We start from the raw sequence: 27,169 nt of genomic DNA, 5'->3' as shown, positions 1-27,169 counted from the left end.
CCTCTATCTCCTGGGAATCAGGGATGTGGCCAGGCTAACATCTGTGCAGCTTAGTAGCTGATAGTGTGTTGCAAATAGTGACAGAGTATGAGCAATTAAGCCTAACTCTATTGCTGATTAAATTTTCAATTAAAAAATCTAAGCTAGCTGCACATCTAAGGCACATTTTTTATTCTACTACACACACACCAACACAGGCATGTGTGTGCATGCCTCTTGTCTGCACAAGAAACAACCTGAAGGTATCCAAAATCCACTCCCAGGACTTCTGGCCCACTAAGACACCAATGCCTAGACAATGCAGAAGCAATGTAAGCAGAGTAGCTGTAAGGTGCTCCAGCATGTCTGAAATTGAGCTAGGTTATTCTCTGCTGCTAGCTGCCCTAGCTAAAAACTGGTGCTAAACGCCCTGGCTAAAGGCCTCTGTTTTGTCTGCAGACATTTTTCTGATCTTCCTTAGTTGTTATATTGACAGGGCTGCTGCCTCAAAACATACATAAAAACTGCTAGTCAAAAAAATAAAGGTGTCTGAAAATTAATTTCATTTGTGTATCTTAATGATCTATTTATTATCCAGATTAACCAGCATCCAGTGAATGAAGGCTCTAACTACTTAACTACTTGCAAAGCTGAAATTAAAGGAGACTCAAAGATTGAAAAAAATCAATCCGTGCTATCTCTTCATAACAAGTGGAAACTTACTAGCTTACCAGTGGTGGTAAACTACAATGACAAGTTTCATGATTGCATTGTCCTGCATTTTTCAAATATGGAATTAAAATGGACAAGGCAAGACATATGTGCAGACAGCACGATTGAGAACAGACCTCATTCAACATGGAAGGGAACTACGTAAGTACCTTTGGGAACAGACAGGACAGACAGTACCCAGCAATCAATAAACTTATCAAAAATGTGCTATCGAAAAAGGCTCTTATCAGCTAAGACAAGCAAAAAAAAAATCAGCAAGGTACTATGGAAAGCACACAGACCTTGTTTTCTGTTGAGCGTGGTAGCAAAAAACCTGCAGTGCTTTAGCAAACGCATGTTGAGCAAGTATACAATCAGAGTATTGGTACTGTGTCAAATTAAGCTTTGTGTACTTTTATAAAGAACTCTTGGACTTTATAGGAAACCTCATCTATCAAGAAAGAAAACTGAAGCTGCAAATCCATGAGACTGGAGATGGATGATTTGGAAGCGTAAATCTATCAGGACTGAACCTGGATAGTCTATGCTATGCTTAAAACAAACACGGAAATTCAGCTATTTAATTTGTAAGCTACTGTGTTTGGAAGAACAATAACACCTGCTAGGAACAATGCTGTTAATCCTGCTTTATTTTATTGGTTTGTGTGAAATGAAATGGTTTATGTAATTCATACAAGAGGATGGAGGTTATTGACATTTCTCTGTCCTGCTTCCTTCCTTGTTAGATGTTTCCACTGTAGAATGAATCATAGCATAATAGAATGGTTTGCGTTGGAAAAGACCTTAAAGATCATCTAGTTCCACTCCCCTGCCATGAGCAGGGACACCTTCCACTAGACCAGGCTGCTCAAAGCCCCATCCAACCTGGCATTGAACGCTGCCAGGGATGGGGCATCCGCAATTTCTCTGGCTAACCTGTTCCAGTGTGTCACCACCCGCACAGTAAGTCCTGTTTCAGCTTAAAGCCATTACCTCTTGTCCTGTCACTACATGGCCTTGTAAAAAGTCCCTCTCCAGCTTTCTTCTAGGCCCCCTTTAAGCACTGGAAGTCCACAGTAAGGTCTCCCTGGAATCTTATTTTCTCTAGGTTTAACAGCCCCAGCTCTCTAAGCATGTCTTCACAGGAGAGGTGCTCCAGCCCTCTGATCACTTTTGTGACCTTCCTCTGGACCTGCTCCAACAGATCCACGTCCTTCTTATGCTGGGGGCCCCAGAGCTGAAGGCAGCACTCCAGGTGGGGTCTGATCAGAGCAGAGTAGAGGGGGAGAGTTCCCTCCGCCTGCGGGCCACACTTCTTTTGATGCAGCCCAGGATACGGTTGTCTTTCAGGGCTGCAAGCGCACGTGGCCCACTCATACTGAGTGTCGCATCCACCAACGCCCCCAAGCCCTTCCCCGCAGGGCCGCTCTCAATCCACTCAGTGCCCAGCCGGTATTTGTGCTTGGGATTGCTCCAACCCAGGTGCAGGGCCTTGGCCTTGGCCTTGCTGAACTTCATGAGGTTTGCCCAGGCCCACATCTCAAGCCTGTCCAGGTCCCTCTGGATGGCATTCCTTTCCTCCAGCACGTTGACCTCACTACACAGCTTGGTGTCATCAGCCGACTCGCTGAGGGTGCACTCAATGCCACTGTCCATGTTGCTGACAAAGACTTTAAACGGCACTGGTCCCAATACTGACCCCTGAGGAATTCCACTTGTCGCTAGCCTCCACTTGGACATCTTCCCTTGCTTGGAATTTGTTACCTATGTCATTGTAACTCCTTAACTTCAGAGGCTGCCAAGATATCTCCTAATCAATGGAGGAATTAATCTTTTTAAGAGATAATGCAATAAGGGATTATTTTGTTTGTTTCCTTTATGTCTCACACTTACACAGTGTCCTGGTTTCAGCTGGGATGGTTACTTTTCCTCTCAGTAGCTGCTGCAGTGCTGTGTTTTGGCTTTAGTGTGAGAACAATCTTGATAACCCACGGACCTTTTTAGTTGTTGCTGGGTAATATTTATACTAAGTGAAGGACTTCTCAGTTTTTCAGACCTTGCCAGAGAAAAGGCTGCAGAGGCACAAGACCTGGGAGGACAGGTGACCCCAACTGGCCAAAGGGGTATTTCACACCATGGGATGTCATGCTGGGTATATAAGCTGTGGGAAGAAGGAAGCAGGGGACATTTGGTGTTATGGCATTTGTCTTCCCAAGTAACCATTACACATGATGAAGCCCTGCTTTCCTGGAGAAGGCTGAATACCTGCCTGCTGATGGAGTGATGAAAGAATTCCTTGTTTTGCTTAGCTTGCATGCACAGCTTTTGCTTTCCCTATTAAGCTGTCTTTATCTCAATCCAAGAGTTTTCTCACTGTCAGTCTTCGAATCCTCTCCCCCATCCCACTGTGGGGGAGTGAAAGAGTGGCTGCGTGGTGCTTAGTTGCCAGCCAGGATTAAACCGCAACACAACACCCAACCATCATGTTTCATTCTTCTTTAAATTAAGCATTGGTTTAATGTTCACATGATTATTCAGTGCCTGCTGATTTACAGCCCTTGAATTCCCCCATCTTTGCTAATTGACCTGTAGTAGACTAGCTCAGATTAGGTTTCAAATGAGAACTCTGACACATAAGTTTTAATTTCTGGCTTAATTTCTGACTGAACTATACAGCTTCTAAACAATTATAAGCTATTGACTAAACCTTCCCCAGCGCCCTGAAGTCCCACTCATAAAGGTGGTTTATATTTTTCGGTCTTATGAAGATAATATCAACAAAGGTTTCACACAAAATCATTGAAAGAGCACCATAAATAACTTCATAAATACACAAATTCTTCCCCAGTGAAAGCTGAATGAACACTTTAAGTACATTTTGGTATTTCTATGTTACTTACTTTGATAAATTTGTATTTGTAATGCCTGATGGTTTCTTTTTTTGTTTAATTATATTGACCTTTGATTTTCCAATGTGCTTTTATAACCTAAGTGCTGAGCAGAATGATTTGCTTCCACTGCACATTCTGCAAGGACCTAGAATATGCAGCCACACCACCTTCCCCTGGAATTAGTTTTTTCCATCCTCTGGCTCAAGTACTTTTTCCTAAAAATTTTATATTATTTTTTTTCATTTTGTTTTATTTTGGTAGGCAACTTAGCAAAGGATTTTGTTTTGCCTTACAACCCTCTGTGCTGTTGCAGTATTAGCTAACTGAGTTTTAAGAAAAAAAAACTTCTAAAAAGCAGCTTGTATCAAAAACCCCGTATGAATCAAATTCATTGGGATATACTGAAGTGAATTTTCCCACTTATTTCACAAAATGATTTTCAGAATAAGAATAGCTGTACCACCTTTCATAGAAGCAATGTATAGTTTCTAAAAGAGATATTTAACTTGCGTAGAATTTGGATGTGAGATTTACAAAGCAAACTCAAGAGACAATGGTGCCATTCTTCCTTTTGAATGAAGTTCTCCAGTATGAGTTAGAGAATATTGGTGCAGCTTCAATTCTTAGTGGCTTTAGAGCTCAGCTTTGTGCAGTAGAGCTGCATCTTTAAATTATGTTACTTAGGAAAGGAGTTACAACAGCATGGGAGTTATTCTGTCTCATGTCACTGCTGGAAGGTTCCCAGACTGCTAACTCTACCTCTGTTGCAAACACCCTAGCAGAAACTCTATCTGTGGAGACTGAAGCCGTCTGGAGCTTTGCTATGCATCTTCACCTCTCAACACTGGGAAGAAGACCAATTCCCAAATCCCTACAAATGACCTAATTATGTTGCCCCTTTACCCTCTGTAAAACGGGTTTAAGTTCCTTGAAGGAAAATAGGAGAACTCGAGAACTAATCTAAGAATGGCCAGATAACAGGAATGAAACATCACTGTAAATGAATTACATGAGGATTTTGAGAAAAAACTGAGCACATTTAGTTTGCCTGTGCTCAAATGAAGTAACAGAAACACAAGACTGAAATCAGGGTGCAAATCGAATGGAAACAAGGTTTAGACCATGTGTTAAAGAAAATACTGATGACTGCCAACATTCAAATGTGGCCAAAAAACAGTGGAAAGGTTGTTGTACCATTAGGCTTAATGTGGCAGTGCACTGCAAATTGCTACAATGACATTTATAAGGAATTTATTTACCATCTAGATATCCATAAAAGATTTTTACACGGTGTTTTGCTGAGTAACACAGTTTAGATTACTTATATTTTAAAAAAAGAAGGTGCAATTTCATGTGTTCTGCTAGAGAAAGCCAAGGTACAGTTTTCAGAAATGTTCTGTCCCAATAACCCTGACAATGTTTGTCAGAGGTTCTGAAAATCAGGCAGCTTCAATGAGTAGCTTAACATATGAACTATCTCAGATTAGTTGTTCTTTTGAAGATCAGGTACAAGATAGTTTTGGTGTTTTGTTTTCTCTTTTTTCCTGTTTTCTTCTACACCTTCTCTGAAAAACAGATTTCATGACCAGGCAACTGGAAGAATAGAGAAGAATCTTATTCTAGATTCTTTGGAATGATATCATCGTGTAGGTTAATAAAAGCATCTATCTGCCACACTTACCTACCTACTATCAGTATTTACAAGGTCACACTAGAGCCCTTTGGTGATAAAAAATGCAATTCTTTCTGTGCAGATGGGTTATTTCCTATGTATTACTCCCCATTGTACTTGCATGACAGGTTTAAGTTAGCAAAGATTTTTGCTATTAAAATCATCAGATAATGCAAACAAATATTGCTAGAAGTAGCATGCAGTTCTAAATTTGCAAAATCAACTATATGTAACATAAGAACAGATGTGATTAGCAACCTAAAGTCATAACGGTGTGCACAAAAGACAGGATTAGGGTTGCACTGATAAAAGCACTTACTGCATTTGGTTATTGCTTGCATATGCAACAATGATGTTTCCTTTATTTTTTTATTGTTAGAATTTTATTTTGCCATATAGAATAAAAAGAAGTGCTTAGCATATTACATTTATTTATGTTAAAATGGGATTTGCATTTGGAATATATATAGACACATATACGTACATGTAGATCTCATAAATACATACAAATATTTCAAAATGAGATGTGATACATTATAGGCAAACATAATTTGCTATTGTTCACTACAGTGTATTAAAAACAGAAGTTATCTCACTGGAGCAGATTTAAAAGCATTATTCATGTAGATTGCTCCAGGAGATGAAGTCAAAATGGCATGATATACTGAAGGGCAGACACTAAATTAAGTTCTCTTTGGCTGACAAGGGTCACCATTAAATTTACTCAAAGTAGTTTTAAGTCCATTGACACTGACACACATAAATTTTGTTGTAATAAAGAAAATATTTTCCGCTCCCAGGAATGTAGATGTTCTAGGAAAAAAAAAAAAAGAAAAAGAAGTGTGAGCATGAGTAAAAGTGTTAGATTCAGCTCGGAGAATACAAATATGCATAGCCAGTAATATACGGTGAGTCAGGGCATTCAACTCCTTTTTGGTCTGATTTATAGCCAGGCAGCATACTAGTAATCTCAATCAACAGTCAGTGGAAGCTCCAGGGGCATAATACCCTTGAAAACAAGGCCTTGTATCACCAGGCTATCACACAGAAACTGAATTTGGTGGACCTTTCTATGCCCACATCGTCTCTTATTTATACTTCTGTTCACCCAGTTTGTACGTAAAATTTGCAGCAGACAGGAATATACTCTTTTGAAATAGCCAGCAAATGCCAGATCCTGAAATGTAACTTATTCAATTCTTATTCAAAATTTATTCAATTCCACTTATCTGGTAACATAGAAATATATTCTAAATTTTCTATAAATAATTAAAATTATGACATATATAATTTTCATAGGACTGCTTTCTACCTCTCACTGTGTTTTGCAGACAATGGAGCCCTTTCCCAAATACTAGGTACAATGGGGGTTTTCTGTCAAAAGCACAATGGCTCGCACAAGAAACACCCACTCCTTTCCTGGAATCTCCATATGGTCTCACTTTTCATACTTTAAAATAATATTAACACGAAAGTGGATGGAAGCATCTCTATGTGGACTTGGGACTAGGCCAGGAAGTGGTGCCTGCTACCATGCCCAGGACAAGGCTGCGGTAATCTCCCACTTAGTTTGTCGTTCTTCACTTTGGTAATATACCCAAAAGCGCCGATGCGACTCGTGTTCAAGATCCTTTCCCTCATTGCAAGTCACTTCCAAGAACTGCATTAAGTCAGTAAGACTCGGTGATCTGGAGGCATTGCTCTGCCTCTGGATGCCCTGCTGCGTGGTATAGTTGCTTCCCCAACACCTCATAGACCCGAGACAGGAGCATCAAGCCTGTGTGGTGGGGGCACAATGGCAAGCAAGTCCACGTAGAGTTTAGAAACAGCTTTAGGTACTTCTGAAAATGTTGTCACCCTGTCTGACTAGCTTGTGTTGAGCATTTGTTGTGACGGAATTACAAAGCCAATATAGGATGGCTGCTTTCAACCCGCTGATAAGAGCTTTGTGCGAGTGTGCATCTCCGTCGTACTAATTTGCAGCACACATATGCTGTGACTGGTCCAGCCTGCAGAGAGGGATCATTATGTTTGGATCACATTGCTCATGTTGTTTAGCCTTTTGCTGGCAGAGCCTGAGTTGTTAATTACTGTTTTGCTAGTGTTTTTTAACACTGAACAGCTTAAGTACACGACTTTCACCTGGGTTCTAGACGTTTACCTTCAAGCCAACAGCCACCCCAGCAGGTTAGGACAGGCAGGCTTTAGATTTGCTTTTCTACACATCTCTGACATTGTGATGGGAGAAAAGCACTTGTTGAGGGATCCCAATTAGGCAGGCTATGACTAGCATCTGTGGTGTAAGGCAAAGCGGGCCTGAAGGAGCTGGTATGGCTACAAACGTTTCCTCAGCTATCTGGGCCACAGCGATCCTGCGTTTGCTACAGCTCTTTTCCTCGTTACCGTTCCACCGATTCCTTCCCTGCGGGCTCCTTTACACCGGTGGTGCCGTGCGGGGCCAGGCGCCCCGCTCCTGGCCGGCGATGCTGTTGAGACGAGGCCGCGGCCCGCGCAGGGCCAGGCCGCCGCGGGGTCCGGCACCCGTGGGCCGCACGGGGCGAGCGCGTACCCCGGTGCTGGGGCCACTCCAGGGCGGGGGGGCCCGGCCGTCGGTCCCGACCGCTGGGCCGCCGCGGGCGGGCGGGGTGGCGGGCAGGGTCCCTGGGGCCGGCGGCCGCGCTGCGGCGGCCCCGCTTGGCGCCGGCGGCGGGTGGCTGCGGGGGCGGCCGGCACCTGGGGGGCGGTGGCGAGGGGCGGCCCCGCGCGCCCGGTGGAAGGCGGCGCGTCACCCCCCTGACGTCACGGCACCCCCGCACCGTCGCCGCCGTCTGACAGCCTCCACCGGGCGCGCGGTGCGTGCGGCGCGAGCGGGCAGGCGGGCACCCCGCATCGCCCCTCGGCTCCCCTCGGCTCGGCTGCCCTCGGCTGCGGCGCCGCCCTCGCCATGTCGGTGGCCGGGCTCAAGAAGCAGTTCCACAAAGCGACCCAGGTACTCCCCGCCCCGCGGCGGCGGGCGGGCGTGGGGCGCACGCGTGGGTGCGCGGTGCGGGGTTATGCCCGGCTGTGCGCCCTGCGCCCGTGTGCGTGGGCATGCACGGGTGTGCGAGGCGCACGAACGTGCGCGGGTGTGCGAGGCGCACGAGTGTGCGTGGGCGTGCACGCGTGTGCAAGGTGAGTGCGCTTGGACGGATGTTGTGCACGGGTGTGCGTGATGTGCGCGCGCACGAGTGCGTGAATGTGTACGGGTGTCCGTGGTGCGCGCGTGTGCGTGGTTCACAGGTTTGCACGAACGTGCACGGTGCGTGAATGTGCACGAGTGTGGGTGGGTCTGCACGGGTGTCCGGGGCTTTGTGTGAGTGCGCAGGTTTCCCTCAGCGAGTGGGCTGTGCAGTACACGCGTGGGTAGGCCAGGGGCTGCCGGCCGGCCGCATCGCCGCCCCCCCCCGTCGCCCCCCGGCTCCGGCAGCGCTGCGACAGGCGGGCAGGGGCTCCCGGGGCGCGGGAGCGGGCACTGAGCTGGCCCGGCGGGCCGGTGGGGCACGGCGGGGCTGTGGGCAGCCAGGGTGGCCGCGGGCCTCGGACCTTCGTTACCGAGGGCTGCACGCCGTGTTCCCACTGGCGAGCCTGACTGTAAATCAGCAATAAACATTACCTTTTTGTTCTGTTTTCCGGCTCCAGAGTACAGCTGAAATCTGAATGTTGAGGTTTGGTCCTGTTGCTTTAGGCACAGTGTGATATTGCAGGAAGGTCAGAGTGGATGCTTCGCCAATCTTAGAGTTGTTTCATAATACAAAATCTCTGTGTTGTATTCTGTAAGGGTACTGTTTCTGAATTAGGTTCTGACTCAGCATGCTTTGGCGATAAATCTAAAATGGTTTCATAGAAGTCAGGGGAATTTTTTTGGAATTCAGAGTTTTGAGAACAAGACCAGCGTTATGTGACTTTTTTGTGGTTGATTTTTTTTTTGGTTTTTGTTGGTTTTTTTTTTAGTTTGCTTACAACTAAGTACAAAAATCCTGGTTATTTCCTACTAATTGTGTTTGCAGGCATCTTCAGGTACTAGTCTTGGTCACTGTAAGCGGTCTGTAGGTGCAGGCATGCAAGATGCAGCAGCTGTTACGCTTTCAGCACCTGTGTTTTTCCCTTTGTCATCCATCTCATCTCTTGTTGCACTGTGGGGAAACGTTACTGGAAGAAAAATTCTTAATACAAGCTCTCATCCAAATTCCGATTCTCAGTGCCTTGCATTCGCAGCAATACCCATTATGATTCTAAATGCAGTGGGATATGTCAGGTCCTGCAGGTGCTCATGCAGGCATCAAATGACATTGTGTCTCACCTTTCATACCACATTGAGCTGCATCGTTGTTAAAGTAAGCTTCACAAGAAACCGGCTGTACTCATGACAGATGTAGGAAGGAGCAGTTAAGGGTATCTGAGCCCATCCTGCAGTGCCCATCTGCTGCTGCTGCTGCTTTGTTATTTCTCCCCCCACTACCTACAGTGCTATCAGAAGCCCAGGAATCATCATTGCGGTACTGAGTTCTGGTAGTAAGAACTACATGTCTGTGTTATCCACATTTAGCAAGCAGGCAAGCTGAAGTTCACTTTTTAATAACAGAAGTCTCAGTTCGCTATGATTGTAAACTAATGACCATGCCTCCACAGCAGCAGAGGTAAACATCTTTTTTGGAGGGCCCATGGTGTGAGAGGTCTGTGCATGCTGTTCTGTCCTTCAGACGACACTCCCACACTGATTGTCAGCAATAATGTCATTTAGAAGGAAAGGTTTTAGCTGGCTGAAACCAAAAAACTATGTTTTTGATGCCAGATTTAGCAGCCTGACATCAGATGACCCAGGAATTTTTGGGCCCAGCCTTGACTTTCACAGACTGTGTGTATGCAGGCCATGAAGACGGGAATGACTCACAAGTAGGTTGCGAGACTGATCTGTTTATTGGCTTGTTTTCAGTATGAGTGAGAAATCCAGGACTTAGTCGTGCTGACCTTACTCTAGGGAGTAATCCTTTTGGCTAGGGGTTAATCCCCAGGTGAAACATGGATTGACATTGCTGGTATGAATGAAGCTTCCCAGATAGGACCAAAGTTTGGAAGTTTTAAAAATTCTCGATTATCCCTTTGGTTCTTATTCATGTAAGCACATGTGTATGATGTGCTGTCATAATAGAGCCCTAAATCATACCAGAAACAATTTCAAGTTATTTCTCAGGTTGCTATGTTCTTTAACCCAGTTCGGCATTGTGAAGTCTTGAAGTCTTTGGTTTAGTTTCTTTATATCTTTAATGCTATTTTTCTTGTTGTAATGTCAGTACCCCTTATACACAGAGAGTTTATGATCATGAGTGTACAATATTGTTAATACAAAATACAGTTCCAGTTAGAAGTGTAAAGATTTGTGGCCCAATTTTAATGTTCTTAAGAAGTTTTTATCTCATCCAGAAGCCCACTTTCCATAGCACAGCTTAAAATTATGTGACTTCTGTGTCTGGATTATTTTATACAATGTAAGCATTTTGCTTTCATTCATCGTTTTCTGACTTGTAAAATGTCAAACTAGCTTGCATGAAATAGGGCCATTCTGTTTTTTTTACTAGAAGCCATGCTGAAGAACTTAATGCCTGTCAAATTCCGTGCACCGACTGCAACAGCAGGGAGTCATTGAAAAACAGGAGGAAGCTGCTCCTTCCAGAATGAGTGGAGTGTTCACCCTTTTGCCTTTCATAAAAACTTCAATGGTTTTACCTCTGTGTGGCATCATAAAGTTTAGACGAAATATTCCTGAATTTGTAAAAGGAGGGTCAGCCTGGAAGTAATGACATTCATGCAGAATTACAAGGTGTTAGATTGACAGGTATGGAACAGGTTAGATTATTAACTACTTTATCCCAAATCTGGGTTCTTCACCTGGCATGCAAGAACCGATCCACACACAGAGTCGCAATGCTTGTTTATTGCCTGTCTGTGCAAAGATGGGTGCTAGGTGGTAAATCCACAAAGCTAGTGCACCTCTTAACACATGGTGAAACATGTTATACTCTTTGAACATTTGTTGATAATTATGTTTAATCACACTTAATTCTCGGTTGTTCTAGGAGTATCTTCATTTATAGGTATAATACTCTTGCGCATGTTCTGTGGAGAGGGGGCTTTGTTAGTAGGTGGCTGTCTTTGCTCGAGGGTGGATCTTTTAGTATGCCAATTAGGGTAATTTAACATAGTTCAAGAAATTTTCTGTCTGGTCTCATTAACCATTTCTCCTGGTGTTTATCTTGTTATTTCTTAGCTTGACATATTTATGGTGTCTATTCGTTCTCCCAAGGCCACGTCTTGTTAACTGTTTGTAAGGGTTAATTAATATCCTCTGTTTTTCAAGTTCTTTCTTGGTTTTCATTATAGATATTGACTTTTTTTTTTTTTAATAAATCATTCTTGTATAACTGTTACCCACAGAACACTTAGGAAGAAGTAACGCTATTTGAATGTTAACTGTGCTGCTGCAAATCTGTCAGACATCCTGCTCCAAAGGTTTTTTTTCTAGAAATGGGCAGCTAAGTGGTGTGCCACCAAAAGGTCCCTTTTTTATTTAGGCTTGCAAAATCCTCTGCCATTAGTGCTATGTCAGTGTGACCAAGAAGACTGTTACTTCCTATAGGTCTGTATACAGTTTTAAAACCACCAGAGTAATTTTGGGTCATACAGATTTGACAGTCTGGGGCATTTGAACAGAGTTGTTTTAAAATAGCGTGAGCTTTGTTTCCACATGACTGCATTCATTGTATAATATGGCTCTTGTGAGGCACAGTCAAGACTAAGCTTTCAGAAAATAATTTCATACAGAAAGAAGTGAACAAAACTCCTGGGAATGGCCACATCCAACTTTCCCCTGGGAACCACTGACATTTAAACATCAGTCTGAATGTGGTGATTTGAACAAAAAGGCCTGTAATATGATTTATTTCCTACCACTGTGTTCTGCTTTTATGATAGAACATGATTTGTCTTAACACTAGGACAGAAGTCGCCAGTTTGCACAGTTTTATAGAGAGACAGGTTTATTACTGACAGAAACAGCTGAAGACACAACTTCTACTCCACTCGTAGTTGTCAGTAACTTGTTACATGCCCTGGTTTTCAGGTGGAAAATACCATGCTTCCTCTGTAACAAGGCAGCCTGTGAAGAGCACAGTGAGCGACTGACCCTAGTGTTTAGTAAGAAGCAAATGAGACTCCTGCCTTGCTGTGGTATTACCCACATCATGGGGATTCCGCATTGATTCAGATCTGTCTATATAGGTTCATTCACAAAGAAGAGCACATTAGGGTTGAGGCAGAGTTTGAAATTGTTGATAATCTCTTTTGAAAATGCCCTGGAAGAGTGTCTGGTTAGTGTGGATCCAGCAAACCTTCTGTGTGGACCACTATAAACATGAGAGTAGTTCCACTGAAATCAGTGGGAATATGAGTGTGACAGAAATTCATCACCTTGTCAAATGATTTTTGTGTTGTGGTTCATCTAGCTGAATGTTTGTTAAATTCGTTGGTCAGAAATGTGTAAAATATTTTTCACTGGGGTGAGGGAAGCAATCCCTTATACACAGCATGCGTTCCACATTTGCTAAACTCTCAAACTGCAACAAACCAATTGATATACCATTCCTTTCGTATTGATAGAGAATGTGGACAGTGATGTGTTGATACCAGTATTTCCCTAAATCCCCATCAAGTCCCATATTCATATATTCCTGACTGTCCCACGGTGTTGAGTGGGACCTGTGCATGCTTGTCACATGGATTTTTCCAGTAAAAGCACGTCCCGTGGCTTTTCCATCTGACTGTGACTGAAGCTGGGCTCACACTGGGTCTGCCTGTGTCCTTCCATGTTTTGCCTCAGCCTTGCCCAGCAGGTTATGCTCAGTTCCCATGTATGTATGTGAGCTGGTCTGTGAAGCTGGACAATGCTGTATTTTTCCTGGTGTGTCTGCTGCACTGTGTGTTGCTTATGTTGGGTGCAAAAGAGCTCCATCCTCCTGTGGTGAGGAAGCTTGTGAGCAGGTGGAGGAAGGAGAGCCATTTGCAAGGTGGTGTGGCTCTCAGGATAGTGCCCAGACTGGGTATTAGAGACTTCTCTTCAAGAGCCATGTACCACCAACAGTCTGTTGGTTCTGTCAGTGCAGAGTGGTATGTTTTGAGATGAAGGAAATTTTTGATCTGGGAATAAAGACTATTTTTAGAGGAAAGCATTTACTTAGCTGTGGAGGGAATTATTTCTGCGGCAGGTAGGGGAGACTCTTTCTGTTTGTGCACTCTGGCTTGATTGCCAGATACAGTATTCACATTTGGCATCATTCCCATGTGTCCTTTTATTGATACTACATAATTGAAAGGGTGAAAAATTGACTGTAATCTAAATTGCCCTTTAGTTGGATGCTGTGTAACCCTTCGGAGTTGTTGATGGCCTAAAAAGCCTGTTCCAGTTTCTAACCCTGTTTCTGAATCTAATTGAAAGAACTGTTGCTTTGTGTACAAAAAATATAATAGCTTGTTTAGGGGGTAGGATTTCTCAAGCACCTGTTGCTACAGTATCTTTCCAACTGATATATGCAGTTTCCGTTTTTATGTATAATATGTATGTATATATAAAGCTGGAGCACTGATTGACGCCCATCTGCAATTTTTCTGTCAGTGATCTGCGGAGGCAAAGAATATCTGTGGAAGCGATGCTCAAAACACAGCCTGCATCAGATTTTTTATTTGTTATCTTGACTTTCATCTTTGCTGGAGATGTTACATAGCAAGGAAGAGCTGCTGCTCTTGTGCATTCATGCAAAACAGTGTCTTTAACACTTAAGTGTGCCCTGGTGACCATGACTAACATACTGATTGATAGTGTGCTTTATGAAGGTGCTGAAGCAGTGCAAACAGGTTTAACCAAAAAAAAAACCCAGATTTTGCAGTGGTTACTGTGCAGAACATTCTGTAGTTCTACATGCTGTGGAGTGCAGATGGAAGGGAGGTGCCGGGTTGGTCTTAGACATTTGTTATGGAGGATGGAGGGTTGAGGGGCTTGAACATATACTGTCATGACCTATTAGTGTGACAGTGAAGTCTTTGACTTTTAAAAGCTCAACAGGAGGGAGGGGGTTGAAAAGCTGCTTTGCAGGCCACAAGGGACTGTTGCAACTCTGTAGTGCATCTGCAGAGAAATTGCAAATCGACAGCATTGGGTGGAAAATGCCCTGATGAAGCAGGCCCATGGCCCAGTGAAAGTGTGTGGTACTCTCAAGGGCAGCTGAAGCATCTTTTCAACAACCTTTTCTCCTGCAACTAAAAAGCTTTGTGCTGCTTTCTGGCAATTTCTGTGACTGTGGTCTTCATTTTCTTCTCACTTAGTGGTCCCTGATGGACAATGGTGGTGCCAATTCTGTCTTAAATATCTGTAGGTGTGCAGACAAAAGAAAACTGAGCGACAGCATGGTATTATTGTGACGATCTTTGCCACAGCAGAATTACCTAGCCTTCAGTGCTTGTCTAATCCTGCACTTAATCCTGGAGACAAAATAGTAGCTTTTTTAAACCCGAGGTTACAGCACATGTCACAGGAATCCATCCAATCTGTCACAGAAGTGATGGGAATTAAAATAACCTTTTTTTCTTCTGAAGTGAAAAAAGAAAGGATGGAAATTCATATATACTGTGCAAATGTTTTTCATAAGCTTTCCCTTTATGGAGTCTCTGTAGACGTGCATAGGAGAAAATAAAAAATGAGAAGCGGCTGTTTGAAGTTCAGCATAATTTCAGCTTGTCTGTGGATGGAAACCACCGTGGCAGACCTGGACAGAGTGAGTCATGTGTATGTAGCTGTAACAGATGTATTACTGATGGTGCTCTTGTGCCCATGATGGAGGGCATATCTATATAACTAAATACTGTTTTAAAAAATATTTCCTATTACATAGACTGAAATTGTTAGCTGAAGTAGTCGTTGCAACATCACTTGGGTCACACCAAGAAGCAGCAGCAGTGTAACCTTGCTAGTGGCAGCCTGTAATGGTGGCTTGGTGTGATGCCAGAGGGGCTCCTGAAAGAACGAGAAAGTCAACCACTGGCTTGGTTAAGGGGCCTGTCACCAGAGGAGGGCTGGTGAAGTAAATATGCCACTATTTCAAAATAGATAGGTGCCACGCTGGGTTCATGGTCAGCAAAACAGCAGGTATCGTATTGATGTGATTTCCCATTGGGCTGTGTTTTGGTCATACGTTCCTTGGGTTTGTTATCACTTTGTCAAATGGGGATACTGTACCGAATCCTTTGTAAGCAGAAGTTCTAAAATAGAGAAAAGTGTTGGCTTTTCCCCCTGCTGTGATGGCAGAAAAGCACTTTACACTGTTAAAATGTTTATATCCTCCTCTGCCTTTTTTTTTTTTGTGAATTTGATTTTTTAGTCATTTGTGTTATTTATGTATTTATCTACCAATTGTTAATTTTTTGATTGCCTAAATTGCAGTTCTTACTTGCCGCAAAAGGTCTTTAAATATTAAAACATTTTATCTAAACATTTTAAAATAGGGCTTGTTTTTCACCTTTGTATTAAGAAATAGGTATGGTGTTGTGCAGTAACAGGGAGGATACAATTTATTTTCCATTTTAAAGTGTCCTTGAGCATTAGACATCATTTCTGATCTGCTTCTGTGGGGAAGAGTGCCACCACAACAAAATAGTGTGAAAAGGGGTTCCAAAAGGAATGAAAGTTGTTGGGTTTTCTTCCTTAGAAAGAAAATTCTGGAAATTATTCTTGATTTTATCTTTCATGTCTTTCAGTAGACTTAACAGCTCTTTTAAGCAAAACTAGCCAATTAGGTACTTTTGCTGAGTTCTGTTCCAGTCTGTACAATTTTCAGTCTTCAAGATATATGCCAAAAAATCCTTTTCATGTAAAATCAATCTAGATGCAGCAAACGAGTTAATAATTCATAAGGTATAAATGTCAAAAATAATGCTTTTCTTTCAGATGAGTCACTTAAGAGTTTGTCTGTCTTGGAAAGTTATAGCATCGTCGTCTAAGGACTGAACTTGACGTGCTGCAATTTTACAAGTATAACTCTAAAATGGATGGATTTCATTCTCCCAGTAGATGAACAGCTTTTCAGCTTAATTGATTTTGTTTGGAAAGGGATCTGAGGACAGCCAACTAGGCCCCGTCCTTCCATTGGAATAAGAGTGTTTGCACAGAGCTGGCCAAGGCATTAAAGATGACCAGTTCGTGTATTTTTCTCAACCAGTTCACCAGCTGAATTTGTATTTCTCTAGGAATGCTATCTTTGGCATCAAATCAGAGTTAGTTAAATGTGGGTCTGGCTTAAAGTGAAAGGAGGTTTCAGTACTTACGAGCAGGTCCTAACTGAGCTGTCTGTTAGTTGCTTCATGCCATTTTTTGCATTGTCAGGAACAGATGGAATTTGATTTTACTTTCTGCTGTAATGAAAGGAAGTAAGGATGTTTAAAACAGAGCTGAGGCACAAGGAAAGTTCAACAACTTGCAGGTATTTTTAGCAACCAAAACCTTTGAATGTGGCAATGTGCCTTGACATGCAGAATATATATATATATACACACACACACACGTGTATATATGGTTTACTGATTAGACTCTGTCATCCAAGGAGCCTTCCACTAGCATTAACACGTGGAAGTTTGTCTCAAGAAGGATGGCTAGATCTTATGGTACTTCTGTTACTTAAGTCTAAATTTGTTTTTTAAACCATGACCATACTGCTCTGAGGCTGGCAGGGAAGTCTCCTTCCTTTTCCACAAAAGTGCTGAAAACCATCCTGCTGTATATGAGGCAGTTCCACTGCTGTCAGAAGTGAATATGACTTGCAGGTAGTAGGCATAATGTACCATACGTCTGCCCTGTCTTAAGTGTAGACAGGTAAAATGGGAGTTTCTGGAGGAGAAGAAGACTTAATTGCTGAAAGCAGAGGCAAGCTTAGATAGGTGAAACAAACTGGACAAAACTGGTAGAGGAAAATGTTTTTTTCTGCATTAAAAAAAAAAGATTAGATCACCTATGTAAACTGCTACAAAAGGGCACATGGCAGCAAAAATTAAGCTTTGCATGATAGGAATGGAATTCTCTAACTAAAGTAAGAGCCACAAATACCTGATAGCAGAAGATACATGACTTTTTTTCTTTGTTTTGCAGTGTTGTAATTCAAAATAATTTAAGTCAGGCTTATTTGGGATGTGTAGTGTTCACGGATGTCACGTCCCTCCTCCAAGGTCTGGATTGGCACATTTCAGAATGGCTACATTGTGGTGGCCAAAAAACCTGTAATGTTTTGTCAGGGTTTTGGTATTCTCTGGAGAGAATTCTGGTTTTTATTTAACTGTAAAGATGGGAGGGGAGTGAGATATTCCAAAGGAAGATGAAAGAGGATTAAAGAATGGAAAGGTCCTCAAGAGGAATCCCCGAAAATGTAGCAGAGGCAAATTCTGTGCGCTGGTATGTATGAGTGACTCTGGCTAGAGGCAGAAGTGGCAGGTATTAGTGAATGAAGCCAGCACTTTCTATTTGCTGCTTCATTAGCCTATTGTGTCCAGGATCCTCAGTTCCTGATCATATCCAGCTTAAATAACACCAGTGGGTTAAAGGGGTAAGTGTGGATGTAATGCTGTCCGTTGGTATGCATAGAATCAAATGTGACTAAGGAAGGGAAAAGCCTACATTGTTTCTAAGATGATGATGATCCCATCTGTTGCAGATTTCCTGTCTCATGGGGAGGAAGAATAAGGAAAAGGAAATACTCCTCCAATCCATGGCTCTGATTTGGGAATAATCTTAACAAAAAGTGCTGGAAAGTCACTGGAAAGTAAGCTCTCCGTGACTCAGGTGCTTGTTCCTTCCCCTAGGGAGTGTTTGCTGTCCTGAGTAGGCTGGCAGAGTCTTTGTGTTTTGCACGTGTAAAGTTTCCCCAGTGCTGACTGCTAAAGGTTCTGCTGGGTTTTGATCAGCGAAGCGCCTGCTTCAAAGCGTCGACTCATTCAGACAGTTCAGTGAAGTTCGGAACTGTCCTGGGCAGAAGCTGAGCTCTGTGTCAGCATGTTCCTGGGGCTTTGCAGCGCTGTGACGTATGCGTGGGGGCCTGAGGTGCTGTCAGTGACTGGAAGCACCTGGCTGGGTTGCAAAGGCAAAATGCGCTAATGGATTTATTAGCTATACACATATATGGCTTTTCATGATGAAAGGCAAGGTTGTCCCCATTTGTCTTGCTTCTCCATAACCCTGATGTAGGAGGGAAGACTTACTTTAATGTGAGAAAGCATTGGTGCAAACTCTTAAGGTAGGTTTCAGTGTATTTTTAGAAAATCAGCTATCCTTCTGTTCTGTGTTGCTCAGTGCTTAGCGTAAGTGACTAAATTATCTGTCCTTCCTCATATCACTGTTAATCTCTGGACATACATGTACTTGTGGCACTTAAAGTCTAGAAAACCTCAGCTCCAGGAGCTTAGCTGGGGTTTTGGCTGTTGTGTTTCTTGATGCTCATCACAGATATACTGGCCAAGAAAGCAGCCGAGCACGCTCGGGTTGACTTTTTTGACTGGAGCCTACTGGTACCACTGCAGAATCCATTTTAAAAATAAAGTAAGTTCCTGAGATAAAAACAAATTGGAACATGGATGGACTTAAATTTGAAAATACCTGCCAAACTATAGGAGAAAATTCAGTGATGTCCGAGGGCAGGTGTTACTCTAATTTCAGTTGCTGTGATATTGTCTCTGGTAGGGTAATTGCTGATTTACTCCTCTCATCTTGAGAACAAGATGACTTCCCAAATTGTACATTAAAATCAGCTATATGGGATTTTTAACAACTTTTACAAAAAGTAGGCAGTTTTCCTGAGCAGGTTTGGAAGGTTCTCTAGACGCATGCAGACATGGTGCTGTGCGTGCTTGTTCACTTGTATTCTGTGAAGGACTTTTTCTCTCTCTTCTTGCACAGCACATTGGAGCAAGAGAGGTTTGAAAATTTAATGAAGCTGCAATAAACCAGAGTATTCTAGTTCCATATTTTTCTCATTTGTGTTTGCAGATTAACTACCCTTGTGTCCAGGGAAATTTCTTGATCTATAAGAACTTAAACAGATTCACTGCTGTAGACTTTTTTTCCCCCGATTTCCTTCTGATAATTGTTTAAAACCTTTGTAAAATATTATTACTGAGAACTGTATTTCCTTTAGACTCTACATTCATTTTCTTGCAGTGTAATTAGTTGGGAAGGTAAATTAAGCAGCTGAGGGAGAAGCCATGCATGTCAAATGAGCTTTTTGTTAAAGAATGAAGACCAGACCACTACAGCCTTGTGGACAGCTGAACCAGAGGTGAAGTTTGTTTGAATCTTAGGGCATTTGTGATCACTTGAATTGAGCAGGTAGGAGAAAGCCAGCAAAAGGCAAGAGTAGGACCAGGTGTTGACTTTGCATGCTGTGTTTTAGGAATTTTATTAGCACTACACTGAGGACTTAATAGAAGAGCATGTGAGGAAGATTATGACGGTTTTATTGTGTTTTCTATTCTCTAATGCAACATCATGCAAGTAGGACAGTACACTGGCTGTGTCACTTTCAGAAGTCAGCATTTGATTGGGGTGTCAGTTTTCTGGCTTAAAGTCTCCACTGTTGCCCTTGAGAGTGACTGGGTTTGTGGTTATAGATCTGAGATGCGCAATGTTGAAACTTGCTGGCATGAGTAAGCATGGATGAGCTAATGACAGCTTGCTCTGTAGTATTCCTTAGCGAGAGGCTCAGAGTGCTTTGAAGTATTGTTGCCCCATTTTTACTTGCATGGGCTTGCCTTGGAGGTTACCTTCTGTACATTGAGGAAGGAGGTGATAGCCGTTTCTGGCTTTCTTATGCTAAGCTAAGACTTAAGGGAAGGATACGGGAACTCAGTCCTGTTCTATCATAGATAAACCTACCTTCCTGACAGAAAAGCTCAGGGATGGGATTTTGATCAGGTGGGGTGGGGGTGGTGGGGTGGGTGGAGAAAAAAAGAAATGAAAGCTTAGTAAAACAGCAGATTTGTTTCCTGCCACAACCCTCCCCAGCCTGTGCCAGCAGGGAAAACTCTACAGTGCACTCTTCTGCAACCATTTTTCTTCCCACATCTCTGCTGCAAAGTGACCAAGAGGGATGAAAAAGCAACCTTTGCCTCTTTTTCTGTGCCATCCTTTGACATCTGAGGAATTTCTGGCAGAGTTCGTGAGCCTGATTTCCTCTGCACCGTCTCAATGTCACCAAGGAGCTGGGATTTAAGCAGTTAATTCATTGTAACTAATTGTGACTCCTTGGCTGTACTGACATAATGTGGCTGGTTTGCAGGTGGAAAACCTAGGGTATTGTTCTGACACCTGATCTATTCTTAAACAACAAGGGTGCTGTCATTTGCAACTGCTCTAAATTATAAAACAATGTAATATGGCTCTTAATTCTTAAGTGTACTTAAAAGGCAGCTAAATCAGTTCACAAAAGCAGACAGTGTTCTTTTAATAGCAAAGGTGTTGCAAGCAAGCAATGCATTACCAAGACAGTCATCAAAAATGTTCCTAAAATTTCATCTGCCACTGATAGTTGTTGCAAATGAACAATGGATGTGACCTGGTTGTTGATAGGAGACATTCACTAATGTATGTGCTGTTTGCCTTTACTCAGCAGCAAGAAAACATTCTGTGGACTAAATTCTGCTGATTTGGGGTGTTTTGCTTATTTATTTTATTTTAAGTGTTCAGAGGTAATTTCTAACAAAGCTTTTCTTTTTCTTTTTCTTTTTACTTTTTTTTGAAATCAAGTATTTTTGCAGCATATGATCCCAAACATGAAGAAAACATTACAAGATCAAGATGTTTTAAAAATTAACAATGCTGTCTCATTTTTCTTTTTTTTTTTTTTTCCTGAATTGTCTTGACATCAGGGTTTAAATTGTTAGTTCTTCTGACCGTAAAAGCTAATGTTTTGTTATAGCCATATGATTATAAGACTTAAAAGTTAGTTATGAGGGGAAAACAATGCATTGCAGCAGACAGATGACAGCCATATCAAAGACCTGGCAATAATTCCTCTGAGCTGTTTTGTCTTCTCTAAAACTGAGCTCCTTTGGGAGCCGTTCCAGTTTAAAATGTGTGCCAGATCTTTGATGGGTGCATGGTTGTGGCTGTCCATTTTGCTTTCTTTCAGATTAAGTGATGTAGCAGCTGATCTGAACTTCTGAAGCTATGTTGGTATTGGAAAGCAACAGTGCAAAATGCATGGGTCTGTAGAACAAAACAATTGGCACAGAGGATGCAGTGTCCCCCAGTGGAGGTGTATGATTTATTTATAGTTTGATTTTGGACTATTTCTAGTCTGGTCCTGTGAACTGAATGCCTGTTACTGGTTGAAGCACATCAGGTGAGCTCCTGGAGAGAAATTTCTGCTTCAGTTTCATTCGAAAGAAATCCAGGTCACACGCTGTAAGACTGCTCTGCAGTCTGAATCTTAGTAGAGTAAGTGGGGATGACCATGAGATTTATTTAATAATAATATTAATAATAAAATTAATAATAAAGGCATGAATTTTAACTGCCTTCCCATCCTTTACTTGCACTGCAGCTAGCTTGTTGTGTGTGGTAGGAGGAAGATGGGGACATACTGTACATGTTACTGATCTGCACTGAAATGATAATGCACCTGCAATCTGGAAAAGGTACTTGCTAGTTGCTGCACATTTGTCTTTTCAATTTATTTGCACTACTTAAAATACTTTTACAAGCCAGGTGCTTGTGAGAACTGCAGGAAATAATCCAAGTCCAGGAGGACTTTTCTATGTTGTGTGAATATTTAAAGTCTTGTTTTCACACAGCTGTGAACAGCTCTCTGTTCAGCTGATGCATTACCTTGAGTTTTAAATTTAGTAAATTGCTTGGCTACTGCTAACTTCCTTTGCAAGCAAGGGTGTAGGTAGATAGAAGGAGAAAAGTAACATCATCCACAGGGAAAAGAAGTAATTCAGATTTATGGACAGAGATGGCTGTATTTTAAGTAATGGTGTAATAGTGAACAGATGTGGCAGAGCAAGTTGCTTTACCTTGAGCGCTTTGTAAAGAACTAGGTTGTATCTTCTGAGACACAGACCTACATGGGGGCTGTTACAGAGCCATGAAATATTAAGAAGCCATTGACTGCTAAAAGCAGTGTGTCTCGCTGTGATCTCTGGTACTCTGGGTACTGTCCTGCCATCAAGGAGCTGATCTGAGGTACTGGATGCCGTGCTACAGCACTGATTGTTCACATCGCCAAAGTTTGGATCGTGGAAACCCAGGAGGCTGTTGAGGAACCACTTCTGTTGCTCTGTTGTGAACTCTGATATCTGCCTTACTTGGCCTGAAAAGTAAAGGATCCTTAACCACTACCTTTCTGTGCAGCCAGATAAAAGCTGGGCAATAGATATTCCTACTAACTAAGGGATCCCCACTGGCACTGCAAGCTTTGAAGAGATTCCTCTCTCCCTGTTCCGTGTCACTTTTGTCTCCCCAATAATATGCCAAAGCTGTGATACTGAAAAACCAGCTGCAAGCTAGTGAGGAAACTCTGTGAATTCTTGGTCTCTTGATATGCCAAGAAGGATAGTTATTACAAATGTGGTCCTTGAGGCAGATGTTTAGTTATTTGGGTTTTATTGCTGTTACGTATCTCTTTGTTTATTGCTGATGGGAACCATTGCTGTCAAACGACCAGAGCCCAGTTAGTAGAGTGGAGTATGGTCTTGCCTTTGCTAGTCTTGCTGCAGGGGCATGCTGTGTAATTCCTGATGTGCCAAATTGCCCAAATACACAGTGCTGGTGAGTAATGGTTCTGCCATACCTGTCTGTTGTCACTGATTTGAAATATGTTGTTTTAAAACTGTGGTTTGCAGCCAGAGATAGACCCACAGTTTCACTGAGAGATACCAGCTGAGATTTTGCCATTGATCAGGTATGCAGTGGGGCTGGAAAACCTGATGGATTTAATCTACACCCAAGAGGCAAAGCTTGTTGTAGGAACTGGAACATCTTTGTTAAATAAGGAAGTCCCTGGACTCTGATGCTGCTTGGATTCTGAAGGCTTAATCTTTCCTGATACTTCCAGTCAAGCAATGCACTTCATCAGAGCCACATGGCATGAATTTTAACTGCCTTCCCATCCTTTACTTGCACTGCAGCTAGCTTGTTGTGTGTGGTAGGAGGAAGATGGGGACGTACTGTACATTTACATGATTTTTAAGTCCTTATATTTAACTTCTTTATAGAGTTGAAGATTTGGATGGGGAAAGTTTATTTGGACAGGTAAATGTTCTGCACTGACAATAAGTTGATCATAATGCATCATCTTTTTAAAATTTGGGCTGGCTACACTTCCCCAAAATTCTCACAAAAGCTTGAGAAATTGTAATAAACACTGCTTCTCATTAATAATTTCACCAAGGAGTTTGTAGTTTTGTTGGTATATATAGTGAGAACCATTCTCTCTTTAAACAGATTGGTGTACCTCCTATTTAACTGTAGTTTACTCCAGACATGGAAGTTAAAGGCTTTTCCACAGGGGTGCTCCCTGAATCTGCTTTTTTTGTGTGAACTTTCTTAAGTTGCTAGACATATAGGTGGAGCAGAGTTGGCCCTGAGATGCATAAATGTGACTTCCGGTTTTAGAAACAGAGATAAAAAGCACCGTAGGGTATCTTCTGTTTTATCCATGAAAAAGCTACAGCTAGCATGAAAAAGTGTTTTCTTAGTAGAAGAGTAGGAGACGCCTTGGAGCACTCTACGTGTGTCTCCTGGGCAGTCATGCTGTGGTTTACAGTAATCGCTACAATGGAAAGGAAGAAATTATCCTTGGAATCGAACCTTTTGTGCCCATCTTGTCCTGCATTATTGGGAGGACTGTAACCACTCGTGGAAATGAAGTTGTGTGAAGACTGTAGGATATTTGTTCTCTGTTTATGCTGCCCATAGCAGTTCAAGTGTGGAAGTCCTATTGCTAGTACATAGGTGAAGCAGTGCCAGTCTGTGCAATTTTAATCGTTGTTCCTACCCACAACTGTTTTTCCTGATCTTTGAAATGGAGTTGTGGATTTCAAAAGATTTGGAAGATCACTGGTGAGAGAGCAGTTTGAAATAGTACTGTGTGTTTTGACCATGCAATTTTTGGGAGCCTTTTCTTTGAATTTGAAGAAGAGAATTTTTTTTTTTTAATGTCAGAATGTCGTCTAAGGCATGCAAGGTCTGAATCATAGAATCATTTAGATTGGAAAAGACCTTTGAGATCATCATGTCCAACCATTAACTCAGGACTGCCAAGTCCACCACTAAACCATGCCTCTGAGCACCACATCTACACGTTTTTTTGAACACTTCCAGGGATGGTGATTCCATCATGTCCCTGGGCAGCCTGTTCCGATGCTTGACTACCCTTAAATGGTACTTTCCAAGTAATTTTGAGGGAAAGAAAAAAAAAAAGCTGAAATTCAGGAGAAAAAAAAAGTGTTATTTTTGCTTCTTTTTAAACACACTTCAGCATTCAACACTACAGAAGTTGTTAAAGGATTTTTTTTTAAAAAAAAAAAAAACAATAACAGTTTGCTACACAGCCCTGAAAGGATTAAAGAGATGCTCCTATTGCCCATTCCCTGAATAGTGTTGGAGCCATGCTGTTCTTCATCTGTTGTCTTTCATAGCTGCGCTCCTCAGAGACAGATTTCAGTAAGTTTTAAGATATATACTAATATGTAATATAAATAATGGCTTTTGTGCTTTTATTGAGACGTGAGGATAGAATGGTATGGTCATGCCAATAAAATATATAGGTAGGTAATTCTTTTCATGGATCAGTTAGATATCTTGTGTTTGGTTTAGCCTGTATTTCCTATTTATGATACTGACTCATGGAGCTTAGCATGCGTTGAAGCCTGAACATATTGGTGAGTGGGGTGAGGAAACCATTAACTGCTCTAATTCCTTTTATTTTTGTGATGGGACATTTGTATCCCTGTAATAAAATGATACAGTATGTACGAGTAACTGCATCAAATACACTGTTTTACTATGTATGTCATTATATGTCTCTCTGGTTGTATAGAGTCATTGTGATCTCTACAGTCTTGCTTGGTAGAAGCATGTGGATGTCAAAATTTTGAAGGCTTCATAGATCTTTGAGGTTTCTAGAAAGATATTTTTGTTACAGAGTGCATTAATGTAAAGTGGATAGATTTTTTTTTTTCATCTTTCTAAGTCAAGTGTCAGCTCCATGGTGTACTTTACTATCGTGCTGCAGAAAGGGTGCTTATCTGTGCTTACACAAATAGCCTTCATGAGAGCTCTCTTCCTTTTGTTTACTTGTGTTTTCTTGCACTGTTATAATTTTCTGCTCATACGACTTATAAGCATTGGTGGACAGCACTGCGAGTGATCGTGGTTTTTTCATGTGAACTAATTCCTTGCAAAGAATTGTCTAAGCAGTGGACCTCAACCTGAATAAGCTGTGTTGTATTTTTTCAGTGGTGTGTTCAAGGGAGCTGCACACTGCAGAGGTCTAGGAGGACGTGTGTCTAGGTGATAACACAGAGATTGCTTTGCCCTCAGACTGCTATAGCTCATGCTGCAAATAATTTTAAGGATAGGCATCTCCTATTGGCATCCTACTTGCATACCCAGTCCTCTACCTGACTCCTTGCTGTGAGGACAAAAACAGTGTGTGAAAGGCACTTCTGTTATACATCTTCCCAGACACCTTCCCTTTATACAACAGTAACTTGGTATGCACAGTTTTACAGCTCAGTTGCTTGGGTGACATCATGAAGAGTTGGTGTGCCACTGAGACTAACCCAGCTTTGCCTATTTTCAGATGCTTTGGCAGTTTGCTCCTTTTGGGTGATACTGTATATGGCAATTACTCTTCCTCTGTTCTGGTCCTGGTCCTCTCTCAAGAGCTGTGAAGGTCTTGGGAGCCACAGAAATAACATTACTTGTACTTGCTTTTTTACGCTATGAATGTGTTTGTTTTTATAGCAGTTCTCCTGCCCACATAACCTTCATCTTCCCTGCTAATTGCACCTCTGCATGCTCTGCGGAAAGGCCTGTGAGTTACTCTTTGCTTCTCTGCATTTGGGCATGGATTTAAAATTCTGGAATCCAATTAAGAGTCTCCCCGTAGACATGCAAGCCTTTTTCATTTCATGTTCCTCTGCTTTACTTGTCCTTGTGGAACTAGGAGTGAAATTACTGCAATGCATCCCCTATTCACAGATCTGTATATGATTATGTGTCAAGCACTCCAAGCTACGAGGATGTGCGCATTATGCTCATGCAGAGGAGATACAGGCTTTTGTGTATGTGTCCATTTTTCTCATGTGTCAGCATGGGAGGTATTTAGGTGTATACATCCTACCTCTGGTAATTTACAGTACCTCTTTGAGCAGACTTTAGAATGAAGCGGAAAGTCACAGAAAATGACACCTACTGCTACCATATGACCAGTGCAAAATATCTAAAAATGGTGCTTCTGTTATATATGTGCCTGCTGCAAACGTAGGTGAAAAGGCAAAATGTGGATACTAGCAGAAAATACATTAGCATGCTTTTTGGAATAGAGTTAAGCAGAGCATTATCCTGTTACAAATTAAAGGATGAAAGTGACTTCTGAAGTGGTGATTAATATTTTATCTTGCATATCCAAGTTGCGAATTATGGTAGTTTAATGAGACAAGCGGTACTATTTTGATGTATAGCATGGTCAGCTGTGAACATTTAAAAAGCATGAAGTGGGCCGTTATGATACTGAGAGGCTGGATTAAAAGCATGAGTTCCTGAACTGGTTTTGTATTGTTCTTG

General features: G+C 42.1%; 1 protein-coding gene across 1 annotated transcript in view; it reads left to right on the top strand.

The window, feature by feature from the left end:
• The first annotated feature begins 8,048 nt into the window (after nt 1-8,048).
• Nucleotides 8,049-27,169, top strand: part of SH3GL2 (SH3 domain containing GRB2 like 2, endophilin A1) — a 101,956-nt gene continuing 82,835 nt past the window's right edge. The window contains exon 1 of the mRNA XM_056325136.1: nt 8,049-8,242. Coding sequence (XP_056181111.1) covers nt 8,198-8,242 — 45 coding nt within the window. The 5' untranslated portion in view covers nt 8,049-8,197. The remainder of the gene's footprint in view (nt 8,243-27,169) is intronic.

Source organism: Falco biarmicus, chromosome Z (assembly GCF_023638135.1).
Source record: "Falco biarmicus isolate bFalBia1 chromosome Z, bFalBia1.pri, whole genome shotgun sequence".
Lineage (NCBI taxonomy): Eukaryota > Metazoa > Chordata > Aves > Falconiformes > Falconidae > Falco > Falco biarmicus.
This window is presented reverse-complemented; position numbering and strand designations above follow the sequence as displayed.